At 37.7% G+C, this 14157-nt stretch overlaps 1 protein-coding gene across 1 annotated transcript in view; it reads left to right on the top strand.

Moving 5' to 3' along the window:
• The window catches only part of DENND1B (DENN domain containing 1B), a gene marked incomplete at its 3' end in the record, with an annotated part of 159598 nt that overhangs the window by 34670 nt on the left and 110771 nt on the right, over nt 1-14157 (top strand). Inside the window, exon 3 of the mRNA XM_082483579.1 lies at nt 4704-4747. Within this exon, the coding sequence (XP_082339705.1) occupies nt 4704-4747 (44 nt within the window). The remainder of the gene's footprint in view (nt 1-4703; nt 4748-14157) is intronic.

The following is a 14157-nucleotide window of genomic DNA, read 5'->3' as shown; positions in this document are numbered from 1 at the left end:
AAATAGTGCTTTTATATTTTCTTAGATTTGTTACAAAAGTTGAAATGTGTTAGAACTGGTTTTCCTAAAAATACAGATGACATGCTCCATGAACTTACCTCTATGGGAATAGATTTTTGGAGAGGAATTACCTTGAGGATATGTGCGTTTTCCACTTCTCTTAGTATGTTTCATACTTGCCTACATTTTTCATGTGGAGCAGTTCTAGATTGCAACATTTTGTATACTTTTGTTTTTGCATTGCTTGTAACTCACTTTTCTTTTTGTATCAAGTATACTGTACTCTAAGTTTTGGTCCCTCAACAAACCTTTCTGTGTTTGTCTCTCTTCTGACTTGTACCAAGAGTTGCATCTGCTTCTAATTGTGGTGCTCAGGGGCTTAACTGGTTCTTTCTGAATCTTATTATAAAAAGCTTTCTTTTAAAATACATATGGACAGACTTATATGATTGCAAATGGTGCAAAAGTAGTCAGATAAATCAAATGTCACCAGTTATGTCTATCAATGTGTGCATGAGCTGCAGCCTCACAGCGGTGTGAAATTCACGCCTGGGAGACATCCTTTCCAATGCTGTAGGATATTTAGCAAAGGAATTTTCAAGCATTACAGGGATGTGCTAAGAGGTACTCGTGTAAGAAATGTCTGTCCTGGATGCAGGAGACATCCTGCTTGTATGTGCTTGTGTCTATTTACACATGCATGGCACAAACTATTTTACGTGTGCACTTGACAGTTTCCTCTTAGTATTACATTTGCTTAGAATTGGTGCAAAGTGTTTGTCCCCAAAAGTCTGTTAGAAAAAGAAAATGAGGAGAAACTCAGTAGTTCCTCAGCCGGCTATAGCAGCAGCTATTTTTGAGTGATTCTCATCCTCTCACCCATAAAATCAGCATAAAATTGACCTAACATTGCCAGATCAGATGGCGTATCTGGCAAGTAATCCTCAGGGAAAAGAAAATTCAGTCTTTGTAAATCTGAAGATAAAGTGCATAAAGTTGCCGAATCGGATTATACTTTCTCTTTTTATTTCTAAATCAGTTCCCTTTTGTTTCTTCCTTTGCACTTGTGAGAAGTTGCCACAAAGATGTGTCAGATGCTGCCTGAGCCTAGCTCCAAAAGCAGAAACAAACATAATCTTTTGAAAAAAGCCCAATCCCTGACTTGGATAATTATAATAAAATCCCAAGGCTTTTGATAGGTGTTAGGGTTTGGTTTCAGAAAGTGAAGGCATAGAAAGAGTATAGTAACCTTTCTTTTTGAAGCACAAGTCACATCAGATTTTCTTACTTAATAAATGTATGGCGACTACCTACTAAAATAACCGGTTAAAAGCCAGTAATAACAACTGCAAAACCCAGCTCAAAGCAGTTGGACGAGTCTTGGAGACGTGTATTTTTTGCTGAATGTAGCACTGACTGTTTCTCTTGAATTGAGTTAGGAATGTTTTTTTTAAATGTTGGCTCTTTCTTGTTTTCATGAAGGAGTATTAAGAGCATTATTCTGCCTGTTTAGAACACATGAATTTAATTATCCTCTCACGATATTAATGTCCTTTCATGATATGAAAATAAGTGTTGTTATACCTGTAGTTCAGCGAACTGGAATTTACTTTAGAGTTGCTTTTATTATGACACCAAAGTAATATGAGAGAGCCCTAATAATATGAAGTGACGATAGCAAACTGAGCAGGACACAAAATTATAGTTGCAGGTTTTATATCCGTTAGCATATCAGGACACCAAAAAAAGTTATTGCAGCTGTTGATCTTGTGAAGGGGTGGTCCTGTGAAATGTTGTGCAGCTCCATTGCACATCACTAAGATGTGAAGATATTGCCCATTTTGTGACCCCGACCCCCAAATTACCTAGAGCCAAGTTTTGCTTAATTCTGAGGTTATACTATGCTCCTGATTGTGACCTTGTAAAACTACGCTTGGATTTTTTGCTATTGCTGTCAGCTTCCTCTTTTGAAGCCTGCTGGTTATACTTCCACTAAGAACAGCGAAAGAAATAAGTTACATTTCCTTCCCATTTAGAATTTTATACATTAAACATTTTACAAAGTATCAAAACCCCCTGTATTTTGTTACTGTCTTGCTAAAGATTCAATGTACTGAATGTTTCTCATATAACCGTATTTCACATCTGCCAAAATAATCTGCCCGGTTTCATTGCAACGAAGAGGTGATCCTGCCAAGTCCGTTCCTCCCTGGCCATGCTCTGTCTGCCTGCCTTACTGCAGAACGCTCCGCACACCTACTCGCAGACCGTAGCTCTCGAGTTTTGCAATAGAAGCAGCTATAAATGGTACAAGATTTGGGAAGTTCTGAACACGAAATAGGTGATAAGAAACGGAACTAGACACAGCTAGTAACCAGCTTGTATTTCGTGAGGTCTAGCAAATGCCTAAAGCCAGATTGCTGTCGGGTGAAGCAGTCCTGCTTTCTTCTCACCACAGCTCCCCATTCCCTGGTTTTTCTTCCTTTTTTTCTGGCACAAACCCAAGGGTTTTGGGGAACTGATCTAGTTGATGCTGACCTGAAAAACTCTGGACAGTTGGTTTGATCTTGGTCAGTTCCCTCGTCTAGTTCTATGTGTAGCCATGGAAGAGTCTGCACCAGCAGGAGAGAGAGGATGGTACAGGATCACCAACAAGTAGCCGGTAGTGGGAGTACAGAGGAATTGCTCGTTTGCGGGGAAATTTATGCTTGATATGTTTGTGAACATATGGTCTTAGATTTGCAAGCTCGTTTAAGGTATTTTTTTGGATTCTGCACAATTTCCAGTGGTTTTAGCAAGTAATTTGTGAATTACTTAACATTGAGTATTTGATATCTATTACCATGCTTGCTGTTCCTTGAATTTATCAGAGATCGCTGTTGATATATAATTACTTTCTTTTTCATGACTCGAAACTGGAATAAAAATAAGAGGTTCCTTACAGTACAGGCAATGAGACACTCAAACGCCTCTTGTATGTGGTCGTTACACAGATGTATTTGTGATTTAAATACATGGAAATAGATGGAGGGGAAAGGTCTCTGTTTTAAGTAACTGTATTAATTGGCTCTCATATTTTTGTAAACATAGCATCTTATCTCTTGTTTCATGTCCACCTCCAAAAGTTCTTGCTCCCCATAGTAGATGGAGGAAGATTCCTTGTGCAAAATACATACATTTTCATAAAAAATAGTTGCAGAACCCTCCGCAGATGTTCTTAGGAGCGAAGATGTGCTTGTCAAATGAGAAGAGTCAAATAGCCAGATTTTTGTTTAAACTCTCAATTAGATTTAAATTAAATTAAAAGTAGGTCTAAATTAGGTTGAGTTGATTGACAAGTTGAATTTTGCAACGCATTCAAAATGTATGTTCCACTGTTGGTTTAACATTGGGCCTGGGGTGAAGGAGGAATACGGACTTTAGTCTCCAGCTCCTTGTGAGTGGGCCAGCGGCAAACACAGGCGCAGAAGCTGCATGTTGAATGGTAGGATTTGAAATCAGCAGCTGGGAATGAAAATACCATCAATGGTGTTTCCCTTCCGTTAAGCCTTTAATTTGCGGCAGCAAACATATGCGGGAGGATGAAGAAGGGTAGAAACCTTTGTACTTTGTCAAAAGTGGAGAACCCTACAGTTCTGATGTAAAACGTAGCAGTAAGATGGAAGTTTCTGATTTATCAGACAATGCTAGCATTAGAGACTGAAGTGGAAATCCAAATACGTTTCCCAGATCTTGGCTTCTCGGGAGACAGGAGTCCCAGCAGCTCCTGAGGTAGCCAAGGAGGTTGCAGTTCTCATCAGGCGGTGTCCCCCAGCGCTTACGGGCAGGTTTCTCCATTCGTTTCGCTGCCCTCTGGCACCCAGAGCTGTCGTTGGCCACGTGGTCAGCTGCGGGAGGATCTGCCTGACATTGGCTGAGACACGAGCAGAAATTGGAGAGCTCTCCTTCTAGTCCAGGATTTGGCACCGACCAGGGGTATCCCTTGCAGGAAGACAAGTAATTTCTCTTTTAACACATGGACAAATGCTGCTGCTGCTAATCTGTTGTATAGAAGCGCTGTGAAGCTTCATGGGTGTTTGTGATACAGTTTAACAGTAGCACCTCGGGAAGGTTTTGTATCACAGGAGATTAAAAGCTTTGGGGGGGATGGAGACCATAATTCGTTTTTTGTATTATTGAAATGTTTATTTATAAATGGCTCTGAACAGAAAATACTCTAATGTGCTAGCTCTTCTAAACTGTTCCGTGAGAGTGCTGGTTACATTGGTACTATCTTTAAAATCACAAATGACACTTTTCTATACCTCATAGAGATCTGTGGTTTCCCCTTCTTATCATGTTTCATCTTTTTTTTCCTTGGATGGAAAGAGGTTTTATATCACTTCATTTCTTAATTAAATTAAAATGTGAAAATTTAACACATGCTTAAAAATTGAAGTACTCAAAGGTTAAAAAGAAAGAGTTGAATATGAAAGTAGTTTGGTACGTTATAACCTGCTACTGTATGTAAAACAATAAACATAGTTTCATAAATATGAAATGTCTTTCTAATAATCCAATATCTTCCTTAGTTTTTTAGATACATTTTTGCACTTGCCTCAAAGCTTGACGCTAAGCTGACCCTCTCTTTAATATTAATGTACTCTGACTGTAATACTCTGTTCCTTTGCCTCTGATTAATGCTGTCTGTCAATTATTTACAGATCCAGTGGTACTGTGGAAGTTCCCGGAGGACTTTGGAGACCAGGTTGGAAACATGAGATTGAACTTTTTTTTATGTTAGAATAATAATAAAAAAGCTCTGTTCAGCTGTGGAGAGGCAGATGCTAATGATAGCAGGGAGGAAGTCTTCACCCAACTGGTGGCTTGGTGATTAGAATGTGTTTGTGACAGGAATATGCAATGGCAGTTGTAGAGCACTGTATATCATACTAATTCTCTTTATCAGCTTGTTTTTGATATGGAGAACTTTATAAGCGGTTTCTGTTGGAAGTGTTGGGTTTTTATCAGGTGTAGGACTGAAAACATGGAAAATTTGTCAACAAAACTTTGCCAAACGTTGATGTTATAAATTGTGTCAACAAAAAAGTTGAAGAGCTGCATGTGCATGTCCTCTTAATGTCAGAACCTGTGCGTCCCATTCCTTTAATCTTCTACAATGCAAGATTTTATATAATTATTTAATAATATTTTAGAGATGCTCTGGTTATTTGCTTGGGAAAAAAAAATCCTCAGACCTTTGTAAGAGACAATGATCTAAACTTACTGATTTTGAAAGCATGAAAATCCTAGCCTCTACCTATAATTAATCCTCAAAGGAAAGTTTATATGTACAGGACTGATCGATTATTTCACTGTTCGTAGTGATAGCTAAGCTATTAATTAGTGTGTTAGTTCCCCCCCGGACTAACTCAATTAGAGTTATTAAATTCTGATGAAACTATTAAATTTTATTATTTCAGCAACTTTTAGATGAGTTTCTTCATGGGAATATTTTTATTTTCATAAACAAAAATACATAAAAACACTAAAGAGAATAAATATCTCTGACTCAGTGTCTCTCTTTGCTCTTCTTTTTAGACCGATACTGAGTCAAACATATTCTTCATTGATAATACCACCACAATGGATGATCTGGAAATATTTTTGTACAGTAGATCTTGATAAATTGTTGATTTTTTTTTTTTTTTTTAAATCAATGATACAAGGTTCTATAAAGACAGCTATAACATGATTCATGATGAAAGGGATAAATATACAAACATAGAAGGTAGGATGTCTGGTTAGGGAATAGCATCAGTCAGAAACATGTGCAGCTTGTAAGATAGTGATAAATGGTACATGAGCAATGTGTGCTGTTATATATTCTTAGCTAGACTTGCAGCAAGTTTTGATAATTTTCCTGGCTGCAGAATGATCATCATCTTTGTCATTTAAATTCTTTTTTTTTTCCTAGTTTGTTTTGTTCTTTTTCTTTTCCCTAAGAAAGACTTGAGCTTAAAAAAGAAAAAAAAAAAACAAATTATGTATGAAGAAAAATGGGAGCTTATTCAGTAAGTCGAAGGTTATTCAAAGAACAGCTGGTGTAGAAAAATGATTAGAAGATGAAGCCTACTAAAGACTGGAGGGGGATCATACAAGGATGCAATAGACGTACCTAATCTATAAAAACCAGTCCTCAGGCAGCTCTCTGCCTTTGGGCTCTCAAAGACCGATGCCTGCACATTGTATCTCAGCAGTGTAGGGAATCTAGTGTTTCAGGTAGATTGCTTGTGTTCCTGGAAAACAGCATGTTTTAATCTTCATCCTTGCAAGGAAAATTTTCATATTAGAACCACTGGATTTGAACAGAATGTATAGCAGCTTCTGTAGCAACCCCCTGAGCCAAGTAGTCAAGTTGAATCAGCAGAAACCTTCTGTGCGCGTGTGTGTGTGTGTGCACGCATGTTGAACTTTGTAGGTTTGGATTTGAGACCTGAATATCTACCAGATTTAATTTTTTTAAAAAATGAGATCTCACTGAAACTATCAAGGCTAATTTCAATTAAGGTTTGTGGGGACAATATTTAAAAAAAAAAAAAAAAAAGGAAAAAAAAGAAAAAGAATATTCTCCATTCTATTTTCCAGTCATTTCTATTTTAAATGTAAAATGTGTGAGTTAGTTTTTGGATGTATCCCAAAGAATCATCTTTCCTAAAATCTAAGGGCTGTCTGTTTGCACAGTGATGTGATAACAGTGGGCAAAATATTTTCCTCTCTTCCTGAATTTTTCTACAGTTTATCATGTCACCTTTTTGTTGCTTTCATAATGCAAAGAAAACTTGTCTAAGCCATTTTGATATATTCCTCCTCCTTCTCACATTTGTCCTCTCAGTATGCCTGAACTTTCCGATGCTTACTCATCCCTAATCCTCTCTCTCATTCTTGTGGCCTGCCATTTTCTTTTGTGCTGGGCAGTATTCTTCTTTTGGTTTCCTTTTTTCTTAAATGTTGACTTTCCAAAATATTGTTTTGTGAAATATCCCTTCTGTTTTGGATGGGATGTAGAAACTACAGATGATCAGGAAAAAGAAAAGATTAGTGATTTGTCATAATCACTTACTCACACGCAGTCCATTAAGTAGAGGAAATACTAAGGTGCAGTTTTGGTACCACAAAAGAGTTTTCAAGATTCATTGTCGATTTTCTTATCTCCCAAGACTGCAGGGGAACCACTTATTTTCTGTCTGGTAATTCTTCAGGTGCCAAAATAAGAAGGAAAAGGGAAATAGACCGAATGGGGAAAGAAAAAAAAGTAATGCTTCAAGGCAGGAAATGAAAAATACTTCTCTTTGCCAGCAGTATTTCAGAAAGCTGCATGATTTTGTTGTTTTTTGTTTGTTTGTTTGTTTGTTTGATGGTGGGAGTAATTCACTTTTTAGTGACTCTCAAAACTATCAATTAAACAATGAACTCATATTGGAATTCTAAGTACAAAGAACCACACTACCATTTCAAAGAATATCTTTATTTAAAAGTACCCCAAAAGCTGAAAGAGCTAATCCATTTGAGACATCATAGAGTTACAATTTACAATTGTACTGGCATTAATGCTATAAATGTGAGTTTGACAATGTTGAAAAAGTTCCGAGTAATCTAAGCACTGTAGAAAAAAATGTGAAGATTCCTGATTTGAGCATATATAGCTCTTCTGTGGTTGTCCTCACAAGCTCATATTTGGATCAGGAATGGGTTATAGCCATTTAATGGACTATTATTTTTATTTAAAATATAGTTTGGATGTATGTGCTTAGAGGCTCTGTCTCGTAGTATGTTCAAAACTCCCCTTGTGCTCAGTGGGATTTTTCTGATAAGATGCATATGTTTTTAATCTTGAAGTTCTTATTTTGTTTAATCAGACTGGTTAGGCTAGAGTTTAATTTCAACCCTACAAGCTCATTTTCAAACAGAAGTCTATATGGAGAAAATAATAACGCTATGGTATCTGGAAAAAAATCCAGTAGTTATTTTTAAAAAATAAAGTATTTTTTAAGTGCTTCAGAGAAGCAACCCAAATTAAAACAACACTTTTGCTTCCAAAATGAAATACTTCATAACTCTTGAAAACGAAAATGTGTATCTGCAGAAATTACTGTCACCCAGCAGAACTGAGATCTGCTGATGCTGGCTGTGGAGTCAGTGGTGAGGATCTACTGATGTCAGATGTGTCCAGAAGCCTCCAGGATGCCTCTATTCCTAGCTGTTCTGGAAATAAACCCACTCAAGCTCTTGGAAACTTCATAGGGTTGAAACATTCCTGGGCAAAGGAGCGGTGTTGGCACAAGGAAGGATGAGAGCACATTGCTGATAGCACCAGCAGGTGTTAGTGGCTCTGCCAAAGGCAGGGCTGCTTTCTGTGTTGTCTTAACCTTTGAATCATACAAAGTCTAATATTTCTTACAAAGTTAGTGATTACAACTATTTTGGATATTATTTTTAGCTGTGTAAGAATTGCGGTGTTTCTAAATCTGACTGCTTATTGGCCCAAAGTGATTTCCATCTGCAATAGATCCCAGAGTATATGTTGTGTAGAAAAACTGATCCATCATCGAATAGATATTATTATTCTCCCTTCTAATCACATAATAATTTCTTTCTTTAATCTGCCATTTCTCTGCTGGCGAAAAACATCTCACCTGAAAGATGATGCAAATAGCTAATATGACAAGAGACGGTCTTACCAGAAGCCACTTTAGTGATATGAAATATGACAAGGGGTTGTTGACTGAAGGTGTGGGTTGAGAAAGAATTGAGACTCTGCATTAGATTGTTAGTTGTGTTGCAGATTTTATCTTACCTTTTCTCGCTCTCTGCTTTCTAAGGCAAGCAGACTCAATCTGCTTTTGATGTCAGGCTTTTCCCAAACCCTGCAGATGAGTAACCAGTAAGGGATATGCCATCCCATGTGAGGAATTTCTACTGTTTTCTATGAAGTTACTGTAACACCTTTTGTGTTATTATCTCAAATTTTGTATCATAACACCTGGGTTTCATTTTTAATGTATCACATTACGCAAAAGTCACCACTGAATTGTGAACAATAAATCTTACTCCTTATCCTGTAATGATATCCAACTCCTTATCCAACTACTAAAGCCTGATATTATACATGTAAATCTATCAGATTCACGTGAAAATATTTGTATATATAAAAACATATGGATACACATGCATGTTTGTGAACATCAATTGTTTAAGGGATAAATCCCATGAAGAACTAATACATTAGCCTTCCTCAGCAAAGCACTAATTGCACACTTTACTTTCAATTTGTATATTAACTATTGAAAGTTAAGCCTGGCTTAAATGAATATCTGATTGGAGTCAAAGTGCTCAGTTTCTTGCAGGATGGAATATTTAATTGCATGGATCATGGCAGCAATTTATATAATGAGGTCAGTATGAAAGAGGTTATATTATTTTATTTTTTTTTTAAGATTTAAATAATAGCACAAGTTTTATTTAAAAAAAATATCTCAAGAAGCAAGCTAAAGTCTGTTGTCTGGGTCAAAATAATCTGTGGAAGCCAGTTGTGGTGAGTCTGTGTTCCTCTGTCCTCTGCTAAGAGAGCAGCAGGAGCCCAGGAGGTACGAGACTGTTTACACTCTTTTCAAGGCCGCAGGCATGCTGTTAGGGGATACATCTCAGGCTTTCTGCATTTGATGGCTTTGTTCTTTTATTCACATGAGGCATTAAATACATGTTTCAAATGTTTATGCGAACTAGATAGGTGCTTGCTTTGGTGTTTTTGTTTTTATCGGTAAATCTTAAAAAGGGTTTGGGGATTTTGTTGCTTGTGTATTAATGAGTTTGATTAGTGTTTGGGTACATTGGTATGACAAAGGAGGACTCAATGTAATGAGATTACTAGTTTTCAAGAGTATGTTTGTCTAAATGTTACATGTCATTGTTTAGTTTAAGGATATTTTGGAACCTGAATCCTGGTCTAACTTTGAGGAAAACAATTAACCCAACTGAGATGATGGCAACTTTGTGCATTGCGAGTAAGCTTTACCAGGTTAAGATAGTTTCCTATCATTTGCTGACACTTTGTGTTTGAAATACATACTGTTTTTATTGAAGAATGCTGTGTGAGTAAAGCAGCAATGCTTTCTGTCTGTGCGAATCATAGCTGATACACAACTGGCAGGAACACATTCAGAGCTGTATTTTATAGTTGCAAACTGCACTGTGTGAGCAAAAAAGATCTGTCTAGTCCTGATAAATATTCTGTGGAATAACTGCCCACCTAGACATGCTGGGATCACCCAGGATCACTGAACGCTTACATCATTCGAGGTGTAAATATTCCAAGATGCATTCTCAATTATTTTTTTTTCATTCATCCCAACAGAGACAGAATAAATCTTGGAGAGTTTTATTTTTAAAATCATAAAAGCCCAATACTGTAAACTTGGAACTTTCTTGAAATGTTGAGGACAGGTGGCAACATCAAATACGCTTGTTTTCAGAGTTGTGGCAGTTTTGTTTTATAGAGCTTTTAAGTTAAAAATGTTGAACTTGATCAGCATATGGTACTGGCTAGCCTCATCTCTACCAGCTCTTTTGTTATCTTGTTATTGTTATAGGTCTTAATGACAGTTGTAAGCCATAGTTCTGGATGCAGGGGTTAGTCCACCCTGGGGAGGAGAGGAGAAACAGCAGTGTGGATTATGGAAATATGAATTGATCTAAAAGGCAGCTCTCTTGTAACAGAATGGGACTCAAAGAAAGACTGGGGAGAAGCTGGTGAAAAGACGATGGAATATGATGTGAAAATGATCATTTGAATGCTTTCCTTTTCATTCCCAGCTGCTGTGTTCTGGTGAAAAGGCATGCATTTGTATATCTTAAGGCTGGGTGAAAAAGGGCCAGATGAATGGAATTACTTGTTAGATATGTTTTCATTTTGAGTCAAATAAATTATGTGCATTTTAATAGACTGTATGCATATGTTAGCCATTTTTATTAATCATACAGCTGTGATATTGGGGGACTACATTTTGTAGAAATGTTCCTTTCTCTGTTTGTTCAAATAAGTACAGTATTAATATTTGACTGTCCTTCAGATATTCTGGATCAGCCTATTGAAAATAGCCGTTAGTGATTTGGCGTATTCCTACAGCCTTCAGCAATGTGCCAAACCAAAGAAGAAAAAATTAACTGATGGCTGAAACGGTGATGACAATCATTTGGAACATCTTCCAGAAAGACTGCCAAATTGTAATGTGTGATGTCGTTGTTGATTGACCTCAACTGCCCTCAGAATATTCCAGTCTAATGTCACCTAATTCCTTATTCTGTGCCACCTTATACTTTCTCATCTATTTGCTCAGTACCCTCCATCCACTTTAATCTTTGATGTGTTACCTCTGTTTTACTTTCAGCGTTGCCCTTGTGTCTCAAGCTTACGGCTGCTCTTTGAGGAAACTCCTGACTTGCTCAGCCGCTTTTTATGTTTGGTACGGGATGCAGTATTCCTGAACTCTGTGTTTCATTCTTAGCTCTTTCTCTGCCTTTTTTGATGATAGTTTTCTGCAGAACTGGGAGACCATTTGAGGGCACATTGGTTCACTTTCACTGCTACAGGTATTTGAAGTGTCACTTCAAATAATTTGTTTATATTTTGTTAAATAAAATAACTGTATTTTACATATTACTTATGTTAGGAAATGGACTGGGATCAAGTATCATAATCCAAGTATGATTAAATCAAGGAAACGGGGCACTCTGGTGCCAAAGAATGAGGCTTAATGGAACTGAGATTAGGAACTGGAGCAGCAGAGAACTTTGCCAGCAGCAAAAGCAAGGCAAGGGTGGTTAGGGGGCTGCAGCCAGAGTGATCCAGGCTACATGGTTTGGGATCTTGGATGAGGAATAAATGAAGGTGAAGCAGCTCCAGGTGGGTGATCAGGAAGGGAAACACGTTAATCCATGAGAACGTAATTATTTCTGATACTCATTATTTCTGTATAAGTTTTCAAGGCATTGTGAAGTACTTGGCTGGTAGACTCTATTTGCTTCTTTCCTATGCAGAGGTGTCAAGTTTTGGGGTTTTGTGCAAGTCAGTTTCGGTCTGCAGTCATTAATAAAAGCGGAATCAGTCTCTGAGGTTACAGTGCATGCTTATCTCGGTTCTTTGTCTTTCACTGGGTACTAATGGCCACGATGAGAGAAAACATACTGGGCCAGTGCAGACTCTGCATCAGTTCTTGAATTTTAGACCTAAAGTCAGGAAGAGGGAAGACCTCTTTCAATTTATCGAGAAATCCTGCTTTAGGAACAGGATATTTATTAATTTTCAGGAAGTGCAGTGAATACTTCATTTAGATTTGTGTCTTCCCTGAGCATGGGCAGTTTCATTCTTCTGGATCAAAGTGAAGCAGCTGAAAATCTTCCTGGCTGTAGCTGCTTGTGCTGCCTAGCTTGCTGGTGGAAGCTGCCTCCCCCTCCTCTGAGCTGTTCAAAGTTGGCTTATGCTATATTGGAGGTCGAAGCTAAGCTGATTGACTTTGTGCTCAAGTGACTGACGGATGCTCACATGCAGAAACACCAACCTGAAATCTTTGCAGAGTAACCTCTAGTAACGATGCTGTAGCAGGGAGCCAGAAGGTCTGGACAGGCTCAGCCATAGGCAAAGTGAATGTACATGGTGTGGCAAAAAAGACATCTTAATTGTGTGTCTGTTGCATTTTGCTTTTTGTGATAGTTAGTAATCTGTCTGCACCTGGTAACACAAGGGATACATTAGCACTTTAAAATTATGCTTGTTTGCTTCTTCTCTGTCCCTCTAAGTTGTTTCATCTCTCTTCCATTTTTCAGCACTGTTGATAATATCTGAATTTAGTACTGAAAAACACTACTACAAGTGATTCTTGTTGAGCTATGTTATGATAAGGCTTAGAATTTGACCTATGCTGCTTGTAAAACAAGAAACAACCGTTACCTTTATAAAAATGTAAAAAATAATTGTAATTACGAAATGATAATCCTAGCAGGTTCCCTAGAAGCTGATTTCCTTTCTCAGTTCCTTTTCTTTTGGCTACAGATTCTTCTATCTCAGGAAACTCAGTCCACACATGTAATCGGTTTCACTACCCTTCACAACGTACTGTGGTTCCCCAACTTCCCCTACTACTGATACAGCCATGCGAGCTGGCCCTCTCCCCCACAGGCCTGCACATTTAGAGGTGGACGAGCCCAGTCAAGGGTTTAGCTTTTGGACTGTCTTTGCCTTATTTATCTGCATAAGTCACTCTCTACTATAGGTATTTTCTCTCGGCGTGGCACCCAAGTTGTTCATTAACTTATTTGATCTCTAATTTATTAACTACTTTTAAGTTTCTGAGTTGCCAGCAAAATCGGCATTTCATCATGGCATATGCCGTATGACTGTTCTATGAACAAATCAGTGCAAAGTTCTTATTCTGGAAGAGCATCACCTGGCATTATAAGACACTGTTTCACTCCCCAGCCTGAGCAGGCCAATTCTTGCATATAAGCAATCTGCAGATCTGTTACTGATGTTTCTGTGTACATCAGTACTGGATATTTACTGGGCAGACCAATTGTTCAGTAGAAGCTTTCTAGGCAAGGAATGACATCCTACTGTTTGCAGACACTCTCTGTTTCAGGACTTGTCTTTTAGGCAGGACTTCTTATTTATGCTTAGGATTTAGTTCAGAGAAAGGAGCAATTGCATATGTCGTGCTCAGGCTGCTGTTCCCAATTTGATGGTTGTAGTCATAATGTTTGCTGGTTTGCTTCTGCTTCTGAAATATGCTGAATTATGCTGAAAGCGTAATGGTTAGAAAACTGAGGAAGTCAGAAAGTGTGAAGTGGTATTTCAAACAAGGTGGAGTTTTTTGTTTGTTAGTTTTTTACCTGTCAGCCTGCAAAAACCTGTTGCGTGGAAAAATCCTGACTTTTTTACTGGTGACTTGAAAGAATTTCAGTAGTTGTCAAAAATGTTTGCTGGTTGTACATCTAAAAGTTTGGCAACCTCTTATCACTGAAATGCTAGGATTATGGAGAAAAACAAATATTTGGACTATATTCAGAACAAAATAAGCTTGGAGTTGAATGTGAAATGTATCAAGTGTCATCAAGAAACAGTTT

The sequence above is a fragment of the Vanellus vanellus genome, assembly GCF_965231255.1.
Source record: "Vanellus vanellus genome assembly, chromosome: 5".
Lineage (NCBI taxonomy): Eukaryota > Metazoa > Chordata > Aves > Charadriiformes > Charadriidae > Vanellus > Vanellus vanellus.
The sequence above is the reverse complement of the archived record's forward strand: the minus strand, read 5'-3'. Positions and strand labels throughout refer to the sequence as shown.